Source organism: Triticum aestivum, chromosome 7B, assembly GCF_018294505.1.
Source record: "Triticum aestivum cultivar Chinese Spring chromosome 7B, IWGSC CS RefSeq v2.1, whole genome shotgun sequence".
NCBI lineage: Eukaryota > Viridiplantae > Streptophyta > Magnoliopsida > Poales > Poaceae > Triticum > Triticum aestivum.
The window spans coordinates 11,027,703-11,048,315 of record NC_057813.1 but is presented as its reverse complement, the minus strand read 5'-3'; the positions used below and the strand labels follow the sequence as shown (position 1 = coordinate 11,048,315).

Sequence of the window (20,613 nt, the reverse complement as noted above, 5' to 3'; positions counted from 1 at the left end):
AAGCTCGATTCACTCACCACAAGTCATTGCATGACAAGATAAGCATATCATCATCAAGAAGACATGTTTGTGAAACAAACCAAGTCAAGAACAAGTCCATAGCATGCAAGGATCAACTACAACAACCTTGGTCAAATTGAATAACACGTAAACAATCTGCCAGGAAACATTTTGAAGCAAAAGTAGAGCACTCAAATGACATGCTAGACTACTCCATAATTGCAACCAGAGGCATGACTGGATAGACAATAACCACATGTTCAAAACACCCTTACTGAAGTGTCTCAAAATATGCATGGATCTCTCTGTGGCAACATTTTACATGGCATCAAAATAACAGCAGAACAGGGACTAAAATCAGCAACATCACGATGCCTAGTTTGCATGCTTGTGCTAGTCACCACATTGATCACAAAAATACATGGTAAGCACCTCTGTAAAAAAGACATAGCATAGATCAAAACACATAAAGACATCAACCTCATAGGATGCACACATCAATCATGGCAAAAATGACAAAAGAGCTCGTTCTGATAACAGACAGCAGAAAACATCATGAAGCACTCTAGCAACAAAGATTCAGGAATCAAGATGACCTCAAATGAATATGATGCAATGGAATGAAATGATGTACTCGTCGAGACGAACAATTTGACATATTACACGCACGAAACGGAGCTACGGATGCAGAGATACAGCAGGTCAAACATGGCATGAAAAATTACTGAATCTGGGGACTTAGTGAAAATATGGAGGTCAACCTTAGGGTTCGCACGGAAAACGAGGCGGCGGCGGATCTGGCCGGAGCTTCACTGGAGCAGGGCGCCGAAGGTGACCGGAGGGGGCGGAGGAGGACAGAGAGGTCGGGTCCGGGCCGGATCTGGCCGGATCCGGCCGGATTCCGGCGGGGAAGGCGGCGGACGGTGGGGCGGAGCCGCGGGGAGCTCGCCTGAGCTCCAGGCGACGGTGGCGCAGGGCGGCTGCGGTGCTCGCCGGCGCGACAGCCGGGCTACGAGGAGAGGCGGGACGGCGTGCGGGGGCCGGGAGGCAGGCCGCGGCGGCGGGCGGCGGAGGCCGACGAGCACGGCGACCGCGGAGGAACGATGGCCGGCGGCGAGCGGACGGGCTAGGCCGGCGAGGCGGCGCTCTCCGGCGAGGCCAGCGACGGGGTCCGGCGAGGCGGGCGCGGAGACGGGCCCCGATGGGCTCGGCGGGCTTACCCCGGGCCCCGGCAGGCCGCGACGGCGGGGCGGACGGGCAGCGACGGCGCGGGACACGTGGCGACGTCTGATTCGCGGAGGGGCGGCGGCGGACGTGTCTGGCACGGGCGGACGCGTCCGGCGCGGCGCGGAGGGGAAAAATTAGGGTTTCGGGGGGATTTGACCGCGAATTTCGGGGGAGGGGCTAGTTTTATAGGTAGAGGGAGCTAGGAGAGTCCAAATGAGGAGCGGTTTTCGCCCACATGATCGTGATCGAACGACCGAGAGCATGGAGGGGGTTTAGATGGGTTTTGGGCTACTTTGGAAGGGGTGTTGGGCTGCAAAGAGGGAGGGGCTTTTGCGGTTACCCGGTTAACCGTTGGAGTACCAAACGACCTCCAAATGGCACGAAACTTGACAGGAGGTCTACCGGTGTTATACCAAGGCCGCTTGGCAAGACTCGGTCCATTCCGAGAAGGCTTAACACCCACTCACAACGAGAGACAAAACGGGGACGCCAGAGGACATAGGAGCGCCGGATTGCAAAACGGACAACGGGGAAAAGGCTCGGATGCATCCGCAAGGAGATCCGGCCGGGGTGTCGCTCACGGCCCCAAACAATGTGAGCAGGGTTCCCAAGCCCACCTCGACGGGTGGATCTACGCTTGGTACACCGTGCCACGGTGCCTAGTCTGTCCTAAGCTCACCTGTACCGGGTGCCACTTGGTAGACTACTAACACTACCTACAAACACCAGAAACTAGTTGCAACTCCTGGACAGAGATCATGTTGATTAATAAGTCGAGAGAGTCAATTAAGGATCCCAATGTGTGGTAGTAGCTGTTCATGGATCACAAACACAGAACTCAGTTCCTGAGGACGGCTGCAATGAGACAACCCACCATGTACTCCTACATGGCCTCTCACCGCTACCTTTACCAAATCGTGTTCACACACTTAGCTCTCAACAGTAGGACATGTTCACACACCTCCGATTCATCCCCGATGAATCAGACCCGACACAACTCTAAGCAATAGCAGGCATGACAACAAGCATGAATGAGTAGGCACATCAGGGCTTAAACAACTCCTACTCATGCTAGTGGGTTTCATCTATTTACTGTGGCAATGACAGGTCATGCAAAGGATAAAGGGGTTCAGCTACCGCAGCAAGTAACAAATGAATCGTTGTTGTCCTAATGCAGTAAAAGAGAGCAGGAGCGAGAGAGTGGGATTTTATCGAAATGAATAAGGGGGTTTTGCTTGCCTGGCACTTTTGAAGATAGTATAGTTCTTCATCGGTGTCATCGAACTCATCGTCGAACGTCGTCTACTGAGAGGGGACAATCACCGGCAAACGAGAGGGAACACAATCAATGCAATGCACAATATGATGCATGATCATGACATGGCAAAATGAGTTTGTTTGGCTAATGCAACTTAGAACAGATTGGTTTGCGTTCATTTGAATCAAGGATTCAAATGCAAACCCAAAATAAGAGGTCATATTAGCGCATTAACTTGTTTCACCTAAACAGCAAGGTTAAAGTGTTCTAACATGCATGAAACCAATGCAGATGGAAAGATTGGATTTTTCGATCATTTTTCATATATAATTTATTTCATTTGGAGTTACGGTTGATTTTATATGATTTTTAGAAGTTTATACTATTTTCTGAAATTTATAAATCATTTCTGATTTATTTAAATTCCAGAAAATGTTACTGCGTCAGCATGACAACAACATTACGTCAGCAGGGTCAACAGGGCTGCCCCGGGTCAAACCTGACCAGTGGGGACCACTGGTCAGTGACACAGCGATGTCTGGGTGACAGACTTGTGGGGTCAGGTCAACAGGTGACGTGGCCAGGTCAAACTGACCTGTGGGGCCTACGGGGTTAGTTTAATCTAAACAAAACTAAATCAGGGTTAATTAGGCAGTGGGGTCCATATGTCAGTGGGTGTGGGTTCAATTAGTGGCGCCATTAGCTGCTAATGACGCTGCCACGTCAGCACGCCGGAGTTGAACGCCGGCGAGCACGCGAACGCGGTGGCGACACTCGGGAACGCGCTACGGGGGGCGGCTAAACGCGCTGCGGGCACCACGAGGAAGCCCTCACTCGCCCGTATCCAGGGGTGCACGCAGCTGGGCGCAGGAAGGCCGGGGTCGACGGCGGCGACCACTTGGGCGGCGGCCGGAGTTCGGGTGGTGGCGGGTTTGGCGCTACGGTGCAAGGCAGGGGGGCTAGTGGGCGCTACGGACTCCTGGTGGTGCGCTGAGCGCAACGGTGAGCTTGGCTTCGAGCCACTGTGGCTCTAGCCACGACGGCGCCATGGCCGGCGGCGGGGAGCTTTCGGGCGCGGTGGAGACGGCGGCTACGGAGGCCAAACGAGCACGTGAGCTAGGGGGAGAGGAAGAGGAGCTCACAGCGGGGTCGGAGAGGGGGTCAGCTAGCTCGGGGAGGCCCTGTGGACGACGAATCGGCGGCGACGATCTCCGGTGACCCGAGGAAGAAGGGGTCGGGGACGGCGCTTCAGGGGTCTTCCAGTCGCGTGGCTCGGTGAGGGGGTTGGTGACGAGGCGCAGGAGCTCGGGAGCAGCTCGGGGCATCATCGGGACGACGGTGGTCGCGGCAACGGCGAATGGCGGCGATGGGCGTGTTCGGTGGCGTCGTAGGGAGAGAGCAGAGGAGGGAGAGAGGTCCAGGAAGAGAGGAGAGGGGTGCAAGGGGTGCTGGGCGTCTCCGTGGCGCGTCTGGAGGAGTCGGGGTGGAGGAAGCAGGCAGGGAGCTGGCCACGGCGATCACGCGCGCGGCGACACGCCTCTGCCTACTGGCAGAGGTTGAAGGCGACCGCTTCGCCCTGGTGGGCTGGGCCTCAGCTACAGTGCTGGGCCAGCTGGGCTGCCAGGTGAGTGTCAGGTAAGCTTTTTCTGTTTTTGTTTCTCTTTTCTATTTTCTGACATTTGTTTTGATTTAACAAAAATACTAAATCATTTTATTTTCTTATGCCAATTTTTGTAGGAACTAGTGGTATTATTCCGGAGCTCCCCAACAAATGGCACAACTTTTGGACATATATTATATATATAACATATATATATCCAATGCAAATAATTATGCATTAATTCTAAATGCCCAAAATAAATACTTATGAACTACTAAATGTTGGGGAACGTTGCAGAAAATTAAAATTTTTCCTACGGTTTCACCAAGATCCATCTATGAGTTCATCCAAGCAACGAGTCAAGGGAGAGAGTTTGCATCTACATACCACTTGTAGATCGCGTGCGGAAGCTTGCAAGGTGATGATGTAGTCGTACTCGACGTGATTCGAATCACCGATGACCAAGTGCTGAACGGACAGCACCTCCGCGTTCAACACACGTATGGGACGGGAGACGTCTCCTCCTTCTTGATCCAGCAAGGGGGAAGGAGAGGTTGAGGAAGATAGCTCCACCGGCAGCACGACGACGTGGTGATGGTGGAGAGGCAGTACTCCGACAGGGCTTCGCCAAGCACACAACGGAGGAGGAGAGGTGTTGGGGAGGGGAGGGCTGCGCCTTGGAGGGTGGTGCGGCTGCCCTCCCCTCACCCCTCTATTTATAGGGGGAAGGGAGAAGGGGGCCGGCCCCCTAGAACCCATCTAGGGGGGGGGTGCGGCGGCCTAGGGGAGAGGGGAGAGGGTGGCTTGCCCCCCAAGCCAAGGGGGGCGCCCCCTCTAGGGTTCCCCCTCAACCCTAGGCGCATGGGCCCAAGGGAGGGGGGTGCGGCCAGCCCACCAGGGGCTGGCTCCCTGCCCCACGCAGCCCATGTGGCCCCCCGGGAGGGGTGGCCCCTCCCGGTGGACCCCCGGAACCCTTCCGGTGGCCCCGGTACAATACCGGTATGACCCCGAAACTTCCCGGTGTCCGTTTGACAACTTCCCATATATAAATCTTTACCTCCGGACCCTTCCGGATCTCCTCGTGACGTCCAGGATCCCATCCGGGACTCCGAACAACATTCGGTAGTCACATACTAGTCTTCCTAATAACCCTAGCGTCACCGAACCTTAAGTGTGTAGACCCTACGGGTTCGGGAGACATGCAGACATGACCGAGACGCTCTCAGTCAATAACCAACAGCGGGATCTGGATACCCATGATGGCTCCCACATGCTCCTCGATGTTGTCATCGGATGAACCACGATGTCGAGGATTCGATCAAACCCTGTATGCAATTCCCTTTGTCAATCGGTACGTTACTTGCCCGAGACTCGATCGTCGGTATCCCAATACCTTGTTCAGTCTCGTTACCGGCAAGTCACTTTACTCGTACCGTAATGCATGATCCCGTGTCCAACACCTTGGTCACATTGAGCTCATTATGATGATGCATTACCGAGTGGGCCCAGAGATACCTCTCCGTCATACGGAGTGACAAATCCCAGTCTCGATCCGTGTCAACCCAACAGATACTTTCGGAGATACCTGTAATGCACCTTTATAGTCACCCAGTTACGTTGTGACGTTTGATACACCCAAGGCACTCTTACGGTATCCGGGAGTTACACGATCTCATGGTCGAAGGAAGAGATACTTGACACTGGCAAAGCTCTAGCAAAACGAACTACACGATCTTTTATGCTATGCTTAGGATTGGGTCTTGTCCATCACATCATTCTCCTAATGATGTGATCCCGTTATCAACGACATCCAATGTCCATAGTCAGGAAACCATGACTATCTGTTGATCACAACGAGCTGGTCAACTAGAGGCTCACCAGGGACATATTGTGGTCTAAGTATTCACACGTGTATTACGATTTCCGGATAATACAGTTATAGCATGAATAAAAGACATTTATCATGAACATTGAAATATAATAATACTTTTATTATTGCCTCTAGGGCATATTTCCAACAGTCTCCCACTTGCACTAGAGTCACCAATCTAGTTACATTGTGATGAATCGAACACCCATAGAGTTCTGGTGTTGATCATGTTTTGCACGCGAGAGAGGTTTAGTCAGCGGATCTGCGACATTCAGATCCGTGTGCACTTTGCAAATCTCTATGTCTCCATCTTGAACATTTTCACGGATGGAGTTGAAACGACGCTTGATGTGCCTGGTCTTCTTGTGAAACCTGGGCTCCTTGGCGAGGGCAATAGCTCCAGTGTTGTCACAGAAGAGTTTGATCGGCCCCGACGCATTGGGTATGACTCCTAGGTCGGTGATGAACTCCTTCACCCAAATCGCTTCATGCGCTGCCTCCGAGGCTGCCATGTACTCCGCTTCACACGTAGATCCCGCCACGACGCTCTGCTTGCAGCTGCACCAGCTTACTGCTCCACCATTCAACATATACACGTATCCGGTTTGTGACTTAGAGTCATCCAGATCTGAGTCGAAGCTAGCGTCGACGTAACCCTTTACGACGAGCTCTTCGTCTCTTCCATAAACGAGAAACATGTCCTTCGTCCTTTTCAGGTACTTCAGGATATTCTTGACCGCTGTCCAGTGTTCCTTGCCGGGATTACTTTGGTATCTTGCTACCAAACTTACGGCAAGGTTTACATCGGGTCTGGTACACAGCATGGCATACATAATAGATCCTATGGCTGAAGCATAGGGGATGACACTCATCTCTTCTTTATCTTTTGCCGTGGTCGGTGACTGAGCCGAGCTCAATCTCACACCTTGTAACATAGGCAAGAACCCCTTCTTGGACTGATCCATTTTGAACCTCTTCAAAATCTTATCAAGGTATGTGCTTTGTGAAAGACCTATGAGGCGTCTCGATCTATCTCTATAGATCTTGATGCCTAATATATAAGCAGCTTCTCCAAGGTCCTTCATTGAAAAACACTTATTCAAGTAGGCCTTAATGCTGTCCAGAAATTCTATATTATTTCCCATCAAGAGTATGTCATCTACATATAATATGAGAAATGCTACAGAGCTCCCACTCACTTTCTTGTAAACGCAGGCTTCTCCATAAGTCTGCATAAACCCAAACGCTTTGATCATCTCATCAAAGCGAATGTTCCAACTCCGAGATGCTTGCACCAGTCCATAAATGGATCGCTGGAGCTTGCATACTTTGTTAGCGTTCCGAGGATCGACAAAACCTTCCGGCTGCATCATATACAGTTCTTCCTTAAGATGCCCGTTAAGGAATGCCGTTTTGACGTCCATTTGCCATATCTCATAATCATAGTATGCGGCAATTGCTAACATGATTCGGACGGACTTCAGCTTCGCTACGGGAGAGAAAGTCTCGTCGTAGTCAATCCCTTGAACTTGTCGATAACCCTTAGCGACAAGTCGAGCCTTATAGATGGTAACATTACCATCCGCGTCCGTCTTCTTCTTAAAGATCCATTTGTTTTCTATCGCTCGCCGATCATCGGGCAAGTCTGTCAAAGTCCATACTTTGTTTTCATACATGGATTCTATCTCGGATTTCATGGCTTCAAGCCATTTGTTGGAATCCGGGCCCGCCATCGCTTCTTCATAGTTCGAAGGTTCATTGTTGTCTAACAACATGATTTCCAGGACAGGGTTGCCGTACCACTCTGGTGCGGAACGTGTCCTTGTGGACCTACGAAGTTCAGCAGTAACTTGATCCGAAGTACCTTGATCATCATCATTGTTTTCCTCTTCAGTTGGTGTGGGCATCACAGGAACGGTTTCCTGCGCTGCGCCACTTTCCCGCTCAAGAGGTAGTACTTCATCGAGTTCTACTTTCCTCCCACTTACTTCTTTCGAGAGAAACTCTTTTTCCAGAAAGCATCCGTTCTTGGCAACAAAGATCTTGCCTTCGGATCTTAAGTAGAAGGTATACCCGACAGTTTCCTTAGGGTATCCTATGAATACGCATTTTTCCGACTTGGGTTCGAGCTTTTCAGGTTGAAGTTTCTTGACATAAGCATCGCATCCCCAAACTTTTAGAAACGACAGCTTAGGTTTCTTTCCAAACCATAATTCATACGGTGTCGTCTCAACGGATTTAGACGGTGCCCTATTTAAAGTGAATGTAGCTGTCTCTAGAGCGTATCCCCAAAATGATAGCGGTAAATCGGTAAGAGACATCATAGACCGCACCATATCCAATAGGGTGCGATTACGACGTTCGGACACACCGTTTCGCTGAGGTGTTCCAGGCGGCGTGAGCTGTGAAACGATTCCACATTTCCTTAAGTGTGTACCAAATTCGTGACTTAAGTATTCTCCTCCACGATCTGATCGTAAGAATTTTATCTTTCGGTCACGTTGATTCTCTACCTCATTCTGAAATTCCTTGAACTTTTCAAAGGTCTCAGACTTGTGTTTCATTAAGTAGACATACCCATATCTACTCAAGTCATCTGTGAGAGTGAGAACATAACGATATCCTCCGCGAGCCTCAACGCTCATTGGACCGCACACATCGGTATGTATGATTTCCAACAAGTTGGTTGCTCGCTCCATTGTTCCGGAGAACGGAGTCTTGGTCATTTTGCCCAAAAGGCATGGTTCGCACGTGTCAAACGATTCATAATCAAGAGACTCTAAAAGTCCATCGGCATGGAGCTTCTTCATGCGCTTGACACCAATGTGACCAAGGCGGCAGTGCCACAAGTATGTGGGACTATCGTTATCAACTTTAAATCTTTTGGCATCTACACTATGAACATGTGTAATATTACGCTCGAGATTCATTAAGAATAAACCATTGACCATCGGAGCATGACCATAAAACATATCTCTCATATAAATCGAACAACCATTATTCTCAGACTTAAATGAGTAGCCATCTCGTATTAAACGAGATCCAGATACAATGTTCATGCTCAAACTTGGCACTAAATAACAATTATTAAGGTTCAAAACTAATCCCGTAGGTAAATGTAGAGGCAGCGTGCCGACGGCGATCACATCGACTCTGGAACCATTCCCGACGCGCATCGTCACCTCGTCCTTCGCCAGTCTCCGTTTATTCCGCAGCTCCTGCTGTGAGTTACAAATATGAGCAACGGCACCGGTATCAAATACCCAGGAGTTACTACGAGTACTGGTAAGGTACACATCAATCACATGTATATCAAATATACCTTTGGTGTTGCCGGCCTTCTTATCCGCTAAGTATTTGGGGCAGTTCCGCTTCCAGTGACCCTTCCCCTTGCAATAAAAGCACTCAGTCTCAGGCTTGGGTCCATTCTTTGACTTCTTCCCGGTAACTGGCTTACCAGGCGCGGCAACATCTTTGCCGTCCTTCTTGAAGTTCTTCTTACCCTTGCCCTTCTTGAACTTAGTGGTCTTATTGACCATCAACACTTGATGTTCTTTCTTGATTTCAGCCTCTGCTGACTTCAGCATCGAGAACACTTCAGGAATGGTCTTTTCCATCCCCTGCATGTTGTAGTTCATCACAAAGCTCTTGTAGCTTGGTGGGAGCGACTGGAGGATTCTGTCAATGACCGCCTCATCTGGGAGGTTAATGTTCAGCTGGGTCATACGGTTGTGCAACCCAGACATCTTCAGGATGTGCTCACTGACAGAACTGTTTTCCTCCATCTTACAACTGTAGAACTTGTCGGAGACATCATATCTCTCGACCCGGGCATGAGCTTGAAAAACTAGTTTCAGCTCTTCGAACATCTCATATGCTCCGTGGTGCTCAAAACGCTTTTGGAGCCCCGGTTCTAAGCTGTAAAGCATGCCGCACTGAACGAGGGAGTAATCATCAGCACGAGACTGCCAAGCATTCATAATGTCTTGGTTCTCTGGGACGGGAGCGTCACCTAGCGGTCCTTCTAGGACATATTGTTTCCTGGCAGCTATGAGGATGATCCTCAGGTTCCGGACCCAGTCCGTATAGTTGCTGCCATCATCTTTCAGCTTGGTTTTCTCTAGGAACGCGTTGAAGTTCATGTTGACATTAGCGTTGGCCATTGATCTACAAGACATATTTGCAAAGGTTTTAGACTAAGTTCATGATAATAAAGTTCTAATCAAATTATGAACTCCCACTTAGATTAGACATCCCTCTAGTCATCTAAGTGTTACACGATCCGAGTCGACTAGCCCGTGTCCGATCATCACGTGAGACGGACTAGTCATCGTCGGTGAACATTCTCATGTTGATCGTATCTTCCATACGACTCGTGTTCGACCTTTCGGTCTCCGTGTTCCGAGGCCATGTCTGCACATGCTAGGCTCGTCAAGTTAACCCTAAGTGTTTTCGCTGTGTAAAACTGTCTTACACCCGTTGTATGTGAACGTAAGAATCCATCACACCCGATCATCACGTGGTGCTTAGAAGCGACGAACTGTAGCAACGGTGCACAGTTAGGGGAGAACACTTCTTGAAATTTTATAAGGGATCATCTTATTTACTACCGTCGTCCTAAGTAAACAAGATGCATAAACATAATAAACATCACATGCAATTATATAGTTGTGACATGATATGGCCAATATCATATAGCTCCATTGATCTTCATCTTCGGGGCTCCATGATCATCTTGTCACCGGCTTGACACCATGATCTCCATCATCATGATCTCCATCATCGTGTCTTCATGAAGTTGTCACGCCAACGACTACTTCTACTTCTATGACTAACGTTTAGCAATAAAGTAAAGTAGTTTACATGGCGTTATTCAATGACACGCAGGTCATACAAAAAATAAAGACAACTCCTATGGCTCCTGCCGGTTGTCATACTCATCGACATGCAAGTCGTGAATCCTATTACAAAGAACATGATCTCATACATCACAATTCATCATTCATCACAACTTCTGGCCATATCACATCACATGATCAATCGCTGCAAAAACAAGTTAGACGTCCTCTAATTGTTGTTGCATCTTTTACGTGGCTGCAATTGGGTTCTAGCAAGAACGTTTTCTTACCTACGAATCACCACAACGTGATTTTGTCAACTTCTATTTACCCTTCATAAGGGCCCTGTTCATCGATTCCGCTCCAACTAAAGTGGGAGAGACAGACACCCGCCAGCCACCTTATGCAACTAGTGCATGTCAGTCGGTGGAACCGGTCTCACGTAAGCGTACGTGTAAGGTTGGTCCGGGCCGCTTCATCCCACAATACCGTTGAGCAAGAAAAGACTAGTAGAGGCAAGTAAGATGACAAAATCCACGCCCACAACAAAATTGTGTTCTACTCGTGCAAAGAGAACTACGCATAGACCTAGCTCATGATGCCACTGTTGGGGAACGTTGCAGAAAATTAAAATTTTTCCTACGGTTTCACCAAGATCCATCTATGAGTTCATCTAAGCAACGAGTCAAGGGAGAGAGTTTGCATCTACATACCACTTGTAGATCGCGTGCGGAAGCTTGCAAGGTGATGATGTAGTCGTACTCGACGTGATTCGAATCACCGATGACCAAGTGCTGAACGGACAGCACCTCCGCGTTCAACACACGTACGGGACGGGAGACGTCTCCTCCTTCTTGATCCAGCAAGGGGGAAGGAGAGGTTGAGGAAGACAGCTCCACCGGCAGCACGACGGCGTGGTGATGGTGGAGAGGCAGTACTCCGACAGGGCTTCGCCAAGCACACAACGGAGGAGGAGAGGTGTTGGGGAGGGGAGGGCTGCGCCTTGGAGGGTGGTGCGGCTGCCCTCCCCTCACCCCTCTATTTATAGGGGGAAGGGAGAAGGGGGCCGGCCCCCTAGAACCCATCTAGGGGGGGGGTGCGGCGGCCTAGGGGAGAGGGGAGAGGGTGGCTTGCCCCCCAAGCCAAGGGGGGCGCCCCCTCTAGGGTTCCCCCTCAACCCTAGGCGCATGGGCCCAAGGGAGGGGGGTGCGGCCAGCCCACCAGGGGCTGGCTCCCTGCCCCACGCAGCCCATGTGGCCCCCCGGGAGGGGTGGCCCCTCCCGGTGGACCCCCGGAACCCTTCCGGTGGCCCCGGTACAATACCGGTATGACCCCGAAACTTCCCGGTGTCCGTTTGACAACTTCCCATATATAAATCTTTACCTCCGGACCCTTCCGGATCTCCTCGTGACGTCCAGGATCCCATCCGGGACTCCGAACAACATTCGGTAGTCACATACTAGTCTTCCTAATAACCCTAGCGTCACCGAACCTTAAGTGTGTAGACCCTACGGGTTCGGGAGACATGCAGACATGACCGAGACGCTCTCAGTCAATAACCAACAGCGGGATCTGGATACCCATGATGGCTCCCACATGCTCCTCGATGTTGTCATCGGATGAACCACGATGTCGAGGATTCGATCAAACCCTGTATGCAATTCCCTTTGTCAATCGGTACGTTACTTGCCCGAGACTCGATCGTCGGTATCCCAATACCTTGTTCAGTCTCGTTACCGGCAAGTCACTTTACTCGTACCGTAATGCATGATCCCGTGTCCAACACCTTGGTCACATTGAGCTCATTATGATGATGCATTACCGAGTGGGCCCAGAGATACCTCTCCGTCATACGGAGTGACAAATCCCAGTCTCGATCCGTGTCAACCCAACAGATACTTTCGGAGATACCTGTAATGCACCTTTATAGTCACCCAGTTACGTTGTGACGTTTGATACACCCAAGGCACTCTTACGGTATCCGGGAGTTACACGATCTCATGGTCGAAGGAAGAGATACTTGACACTGGCAAAGCTCTAGCAAAACGAACTACACGATCTTTTATGCTATGCTTAGGATTGGGTCTTGTCCATCACATCATTCTCCTAATGATGTGATCCCATTATCAACGACATCCAATGTCCATAGTCAGGAAACCATGACTATCTGTTGATCACAACGAGCTGGTCAACTAGAGGCTCACCAGGGACATATTGTGGTCTAAGTATTCACACGTGTATTACGATTTCCGGATAATACAGTTATAGCATGAATAAAAGACATTTATCATGAACATTGAAATATAATAATACTTTTATTATTGCCTCTAGGGCATATTTCCAACACTAAAGATATTGGTTTGATTTTTTATCTCTGCCCAATATTTTCAGAGAGCAACATGAACATTTTCTTGGACCTTTTTGGAGCAATTTTTATCTGGGTCATTTCCAGAAACGATTCTGAGGGTTTCACCAATCCCCAATTCAGAATTAAATGAAATTTAAACATGATGCACACATGACTAGCTAGTCTAGGTCATACCAGACTAGGGATGTGACAAAACTGATCATAAAGCGAGGCTTTCACATTTTAATTCGTTCATTTTCCCATGGGTTATAAGTTAATGGTTCATTGAGTTCATGCATGAGCTGCTAAGTTGCATCAGCTATGAGTTTACAATATGCAAATGACACTAACAATGATATGACGCAAATTCAGGTGATGACCAAACAAGAGGCTGTTGATGAGATCACTACTTTTGAAGGTGGCAATCAGCAAAGTTTATCCGGGCGTGCACAGGTGGTGCAAATGGCATGTGCTGAAGAAAGTGAAGAACACATTGGGCCCTCTGTACACGAAGAAGAGTGAGTTCCAGGCTGAGTTCCATGAGGTTTTGAACCACATGCTAACTGAAGATGAGTTTGAGACGGCATGGTCTGCGCTGTTAGATAAGTACAATCTGAGAAAGCACCCCTACATGACCCAAATATATGAAATCAGAAAAAGGTGGGCAAAACCATATTTCAAGGGTTTTTTCTATGCCAAGATGACAGCATACAACGAAGTGACAACGTTTCCCCATTTTTGGCTTGTGACAGGGACAGACCGAGGATCTGCGGAAGAAGATTGCTTACGAGATAGTGACAATGAAAGGGAACAAAGGAGCTATCCCAGAGTTTCTGTACGATGATCGTTGACTGAAGTGGAAGATAGTGGTAGTTGTATCTTTTGGCTGTACGTATGCTAGGCAGTTAGATTAACCCGACTAAGTAGTTGGGCCATTTTGCGGCAAAATCCCCTGCTATCTTGTATTTTTGGGTAAACTATAGTCATGTAATTTTTTCCCAGGCGGGAACCTAATTAGACTAAGTGAAAACTGGTTATGTTGTGAGACGAAATGACTATGTCTCTGCATTTGCTGGGGTTGCATCTATTTCTGGCAACTTCCTTTACCTACAGGACGTGGGCGACCGTGTTCATATAGCAAAACAAACCTTTTGAAGAGCCCCAAAAATTTCTAGTAGGATGGGTGATGTCGGCAAATTTTTGTGTGCCTAGCAAGCAGTTTAGCTCTTCCAACAGGAGGAACAAAAAAAAATTGACGGTCATGTATGAACTGACAAAGGTTGATGTAATTCCAAAGGTATTGCTCTGTTTATTCAACTGACCAAGTTTGCACATGTGAAGGGTTAGGAGGACGTTAGTTGATAACTGAATTTCAAGATGTACTACGAATACAGGAGGTTGGATGGCCTGGGAGAGGTGGTGTTCTACCATGAAGAAGTCCATAACAATCAGTCCTGTATTACTCAGATGCGAGTGTTGACTGAAGGATGAAGCTACATATTAGATTTGTAGCCTACGAGTACTGTCTATGGTACTAACAAAAATCAGCGTGCACGGCTTAGGCCAGCTCAGAAAAAACAGGGAGGGGTGAAGAAGACGCGTCGGGCATGGCGGCCAGACTCTCACTGGATTTGGAGGGCTAGTGCAATGGTCGCTGCTAGGTATGCAATGGGGATTTTTCTGTTGAGTGCGTCTGGATGTGGAGGGCGAGACGATGGGTGGGTGCATTTAAAGCCAGCCCGTCTACTCGCCGTTTGGAGACCATTGGAGTTGATGGCTCAGCCTGGGTCAGATAACATGCTGATCCATCGATATGCTGCCTGTTCCGCCTTGCTAGCCTAACACGTCGTTGCAATGATTACTCTACTACGGTTGAGTGGGAAATGGGAGTACGGCAGTGAAATACAATTGATGGCACGGATCCACATGTGAGCTGATGGTGTAGATTTCAGGATCATCTGAGCCCGGGCTCAGAAACTGATTTCTCATATATAAGGCCTATTTGTCAGAATATATACAGGTACATGTGTACGGGTACATGGGAATGGGTTATACTAAACCATACCCATATCCACTATACCCGATGGGTATGAAAATTTTCTATTTATGCATCCATGGGTATTTTTTTATCCATACCTTGCCCTAATAGGGTATTTACCCGCAGGGGACGCGGGCCTAGATATTCTCTACCTAGTACAATGAACTAGAATCTAATTTTGTTGCATTGCATCGAAAGTACGAAGCTGAAGTGTTTGGGACAACTTCGCCTACTCACCATGCCCTGGAAGACCTTTTTTCATCTTTCCTCCGAAATGAAGGCGCGTGGTCATTAGACAAACTAGATGACTCGTTGTGCCCATGGCGTAAAATCCAAATGTAGCCGAGAAGGGGCGGGGGCTAACTATATCAAATTGTAACTGAAAGGATTGCGTAATGGCGCTAATACGAATTACAACCGAGAAACTAAAAATTTGTTGAATATACATCTCGGCCCTGGCCATCGATGGTGCCACGTGGCGAGCAGTGTCCCCGAGGAAGTCTGACTCAATCATGGAGGATTCAGACTCGACCATGGTGAAGCTTGCCATGGACGAAGTCTTTCGTTCGCCCTGGCCCCACAAAGTAACGAGGCCCACTCGCCATTCACCTCTCTAGGATGCGCGCGCTGCAAATCTGCTCAAAGCCGTCTTTTTTTTGCGAATCTAAAGAAGAAGCCGAGTTGAACAGGGCACGATTGTGCCGTGGTATGTGCGCGGGAACAGAGCTCCCGTCATCTCCCGTCGATTTCGACTGGCCGCCAGAATCCGGCTCCGACTCGTTAATGGCTTCGTTGCACCGCCACACCGCCGAAGAGCAGCCGGAGTCGGAGTGGGCAGATCCTATATTTATAAGCACACCCAACCCTTTTCCTTACCAACACACCGCGACATCGCGTCTCTCTCTCTCCTGCGTAGCAGCAAGTTGTGCTCCCAGAAGCTACCTGAGATCTGGTGGTGACCTACCTGCGATCTGGTGGTGAGAAGAAGATGGCGAAGCGCAAGTCGATGAGCTCCAAGATGGCTCAGCGGAAGAAGCCGGCGCCCAAGCTGGAGACCACCTTCAGTTGCCCCTTCTGCAACCACCCCGACAGCGTGGCCTGCACCATCGACCTCAAGCTCTTGGTGGCCACCGCCGTCTGCTACATCTGCGAGGAGGCCTACCACACCACGGCGCACCACCTCACCGAGCCCGTCGACATCTACCACGACTGGATCGACGCCTGCGAGAAGGCCAACCAAGGCATCGAACTCCAAGCCTGGGACTACCACAAACGACAGCGGCAAGTCGGCAGCGACCACGACGATAGCGATACCTCAATCTAATCCTGCGTAGTTTGATGTTTGATCGTGTCTCTCGAGTCCTGATCGATCATGTACCTCTGTTGCTTGCTGCGCAAATGTGTAGCTCATGAGTTCTGATCATCAGCCAGTCTTGTATAAGACCATGCATGTACAGAATCTGTGTCTGGTTTCGTTGCTGCAGTGCTCCCTTTTTTCCGACCGACAAAGAGTACCTTGTTGTGTCTAGAAAAAAAAAGTTCGCACCATTCAAGAACAAAGACGCTCTGCAATTTCAGAACCACAAGGGTGAAGCAGACAGGTTCCTCCTGTCAGGAGAATGAATCGATTTCAGCTAGCAAAATCACAAGAGCTGCTGGGGTTTTCCTAAACCGATGTCTCAATGCAAATTGTAGTTCTGAATCTCATGTCATTGTGTCCGAGGCGGCGACACTTCTGAAGAGGTGGACTCTCGGGCGACCGTCAGGAGTACAGCAGCTCGGGCCTTGGCTAAATTAAAACAGGCAGCAAGGAAGTTATGCATTGACATCCGGGAGCAGCAGCTCGGCCTTGGCTGAATTAAAACAGACAGTAAGGAAGTTATGCATTATGTCACAGGTAGTGCAACGGTTTGAGAAGGTAAATACCTAAAATACCACTGTTTTGCAGAATTAACGAAGAAGACAGCTTATGTACAGAGCCTGATAAACAACAATATATTGTTGTGGAGGACGCACTCAAGAGGGAGCAGGAGCTTGACCAGACTGCCCGCGAGGGCGACTTTTGAGAATGCAGCCGTATCTTATACAACCACCAGGCGCTATTTCTGAATTCACAAAAAATTCAAGTTCATTTATTTTTTGAATTTTTGAAAAATATTCAAGTTAATGATTTTTTAAGAAAAAATGAAACATTTTAAATATCTTGGAAAAAATTCAATTTGTTAACTTTTTTGAAGAATTAAAAGTTTTAATAAAATTTGAACATTTTTCTGAATCCATAAAAAAAATAAAGTACCAACATTTTTTATAGATGAAAAAACGGAAAGAATAAGAAAAGGAAAAAAGCAGGGACTGCGCATTTGTGCATCACACACCATCGTACGCGCTAAATAGGAGGTCCCTATTGTACTGTAAACTATTCTCAGTTTCCCCAAACAAATACTCCCTCGGTTCACTTTTGTAAGACCTTTTAGACAGCACCTAAAACAGTTCAATTTTAGCTGTCCTAAACGACTTACAAAAGTGAACAGAGGGAGTACCGTTCTGAGGCTTCAGCCTGAATGCAGCTGTTGCACATAACCAAAAAAATGGGTTAACTAACAATGAATGACAGGGAATATCCGTTCTTGGTTTAATTAACTATGAATCTTACACAACCACCAGGCACGCAGCACGTTGAGAGTTCTGTCAAGAAACAAATTCATCCTCTGCTATAGGACTCAATTCCTCAACTCACTGCAAAACAATCACCACTTCTTTGTTGACACCAGTTAAACCCAGCCGGCAACAGAATAAGAAGCGCAAACATTACAGACTAATGTGATCACATCATTGTCCAAGCAGTTTCTGGATTTTAGAACAGCGAGACCAACCCAAAATGGATTTTCTACTGTCAGGATAATGGACCAAGTTTAGTACGTTGCAGAAATACGACAACTGCTGGGTTTTCCTGAACCACTATCTCAGTGCAAAAAAGTTTGGATTCACGTGACTTCTGCCGCGACACTCTGAAGGACTGATCTGTGAAGCGGCAGTCAGGAGTCCTTCTCTGTTCTTTCTCTACAATGCATCGACATCCGCGTACCGCACCTCCGCATGGGCTGAATTAGCAGAAACATCAAAGCAGTTAGACATACATCATGTCACAGGTTAATGAAACGACCAAGAAGAAAGCTGATGTACAAAAACTCAAAACAGTGTGATGCATAGAGAAAACTAGCTTTCATATAGTGATGTGGGTTACAGCCTGAATTTTGTCCACACATTATTCCAAGCAATTACTGTAAACTAAATGTAGAAATGGGTCTCTTCTCTGTGAAATTTAAATGAGCATGCTGAATTGATTTGGGTTTTCAGGTTCCAAAGTCTTCCACTAGCGGCATATATTATTAAATTGAAGAACTGAATCGCCTGAATTCAAAACCAAACAATAACTAGCTTCAGACAACCTTCTAGAATCTGTCCATAAATCTAACAGGCACATTGATATCTACTATAATCCTACAGCAGTTCAGACTACTAGTTTCACCCAAAGTGTCAGCAAACTGTTTTTCAGACTACTTGTTCGAAATCAAGAAGACAATTGATGTATGTAATGTGCAAAAACTAATTTCCATGTAGGCTTGTGGGATACAATGCTACCTGAATTTTCTTTCTGAATTCCGTATAGAAATCAGTATCTTCTATGTGAAGCTGAACTGATATGACTCAACTGATTAGGGTTTTAAAGTTCCAAGAGTGGGAATATCAGAATATGTATTATAGTATGTAACAACCAACTAAGCTTCAGAATAAAACAACGGTCCTAACTGAAACAGTTTCAGTAAACAATGTACATCAATTTCCATCAGTTTCAGTTCCAACAGTTTCCAGCACAAGCAGAAGGGGAACTAAAACAGAAGGCGATCAGTAGGAAGTTGGGCGTCTCACCGGCCGCGAAGACGACGATGTGGAGGCCCCGGACACTGCGGGGCAGGTCGACGACCAGTGGAGTAAGACGCCCGAAACTACCCGCTTCGACGCACATGACGAGGTTGGAGACGTCCATGATGTCACCCAGCCGGCGGACCAGCTTCTTCCTCAGCCGGACCACGGACCTGCCCCTGAACACCAACGCGCCGTGGTTCATGAGGGTCCCGTCGGCGCCCGCCCGCACGTACACGATCAGCCGCGACGGCAGCAGGGCAGTGAGTATTCCGGGGAAGGGAAGCTGCAGTTGAGTCGCAAAGAACCATCATGATGCCGGGGAATGCAGAGGCGCAAGAAGCCAAAGAAACAGGGATGGCAACCAAGAAGAATTGCTCGCGGACGAATGAAATCAACACGATTTGCAATCAACCAAGAAGAATCAAGAAGCGAGCATGGCGGACTCACCCCAGTCGGACGTGGAAGGGGAGGCGTGCCCTCCCTGGCGGGGATGGGCTCCACTACCCAGTGCATCATCGTGCTGACGATGTAGGTGTCCTCGATGTCCTCGGCGCTGACGCCATTGTTCCAGCTGAGGTACCTCCCGTTGGCGCGGAGGCAGCGGCCGGTGAACTGCCAGAGAAGGACGTCGTTCCCAGAGTCGGCCCCGTCGGCCTTCCACATGATGGCCTGCACCTCCGGCTGTCCGTAGTCGCGCAGCTCGACGCGGAGCCCGCGGTGGCCTAGCGGCGCCGGCGCGTCCGTGGCGGCGAGGTAGCGACCGTAGGCGGCGCTGTGGAGGAGCACGTACTCCGCGTGGCCGTGGTACAAGTGCACCACCCAAGCCGCGTTCATCGACGCCCGGCGGTGGTGGAGGGAGACGCCACGCCCGTCCTCGTCGGCGTGCAGGTACATGCCGCGCTCGCGGCTCCGCAGCCGCACGTGGTGGCCGTCCTGGAACTGCTCCATCTGCCGCTGGAGAGCAGAGGCGGTGGGTTCTTGGTTTCTTGGCGCTCCGGCGAGGAGAAGCGAAAGCTGCTGTTGGTTCAGGCGCCAAGGCAGAGTATTTCAAGGGGAAAGATATGTATCGCCAGCAGCGTTCCCGATCGAGCGACTGCTCACGAGGCCGGCCCAGTATCTCAAGTATAACCCACTTTGCCTAAAAAAAAGTATAACCCACTTTTATCTATAAAAAAACTAAAAAAACAGTATGACCCATTTCAAATTTTGTGACAAATAGGGTGCTGACGCACCCCGACTTGGCTGGCCCGTTGGCGAGCACGACATGTATGAGTACCGCGTGATGTACAAATCAAAAAAGGGGGGTGCCTCCACCAGGAATTGAACTCCTGATGCGAACTATTCAGAACTAAATTCCTTGGCATATACGAACAAATGTTGTATCAAACTTTTCTTCAAAAGTTGTGAACAATTTTCTAGAATGCAAGTAATGGTTGAAAGCACGACCATTTTCTTAAAACGCAAACAAAAATTCGAAATTGTATGAAAAGTGCGTACATTTTTAAAAT

At 48.8% G+C, this 20,613-nt stretch overlaps 2 protein-coding genes across 2 annotated transcripts in view; one reads left to right on the top strand and one right to left on the bottom strand.

Moving 5' to 3' along the window:
* LOC123155455 (uncharacterized) overlaps positions 1–14,201 on the top strand; it is a 39,084-nt gene extending 24,883 nt beyond the window's left edge. Inside the window, exon 4 of the mRNA XM_044573620.1 lies at positions 13,513–14,201. Coding sequence (XP_044429555.1) covers positions 13,513–13,538 — 26 coding nt within the window. The 3' untranslated portion in view covers positions 13,539–14,201. The remainder of the gene's footprint in view (positions 1–13,512) is intronic.
* A 3,750-nt stretch (positions 14,202–17,951) lies between these two features.
* Positions 17,952–20,177, bottom strand: LOC123160651 (uncharacterized). The gene is made up of 3 exons (XM_044578479.1): positions 19,553–20,177; positions 19,109–19,388; positions 17,952–18,279 (listed from the first exon to the last, which is right to left on the bottom strand). The coding sequence occupies exons 1-3, from the start codon at positions 20,051–20,053 to the stop codon at positions 18,239–18,241; spliced, it is 822 nt and encodes a 273-aa protein (XP_044434414.1). The 5' UTR covers positions 20,054–20,177; the 3' UTR covers positions 17,952–18,238.
* Between the last annotated feature and the right edge of the window lie 436 nt (positions 20,178–20,613).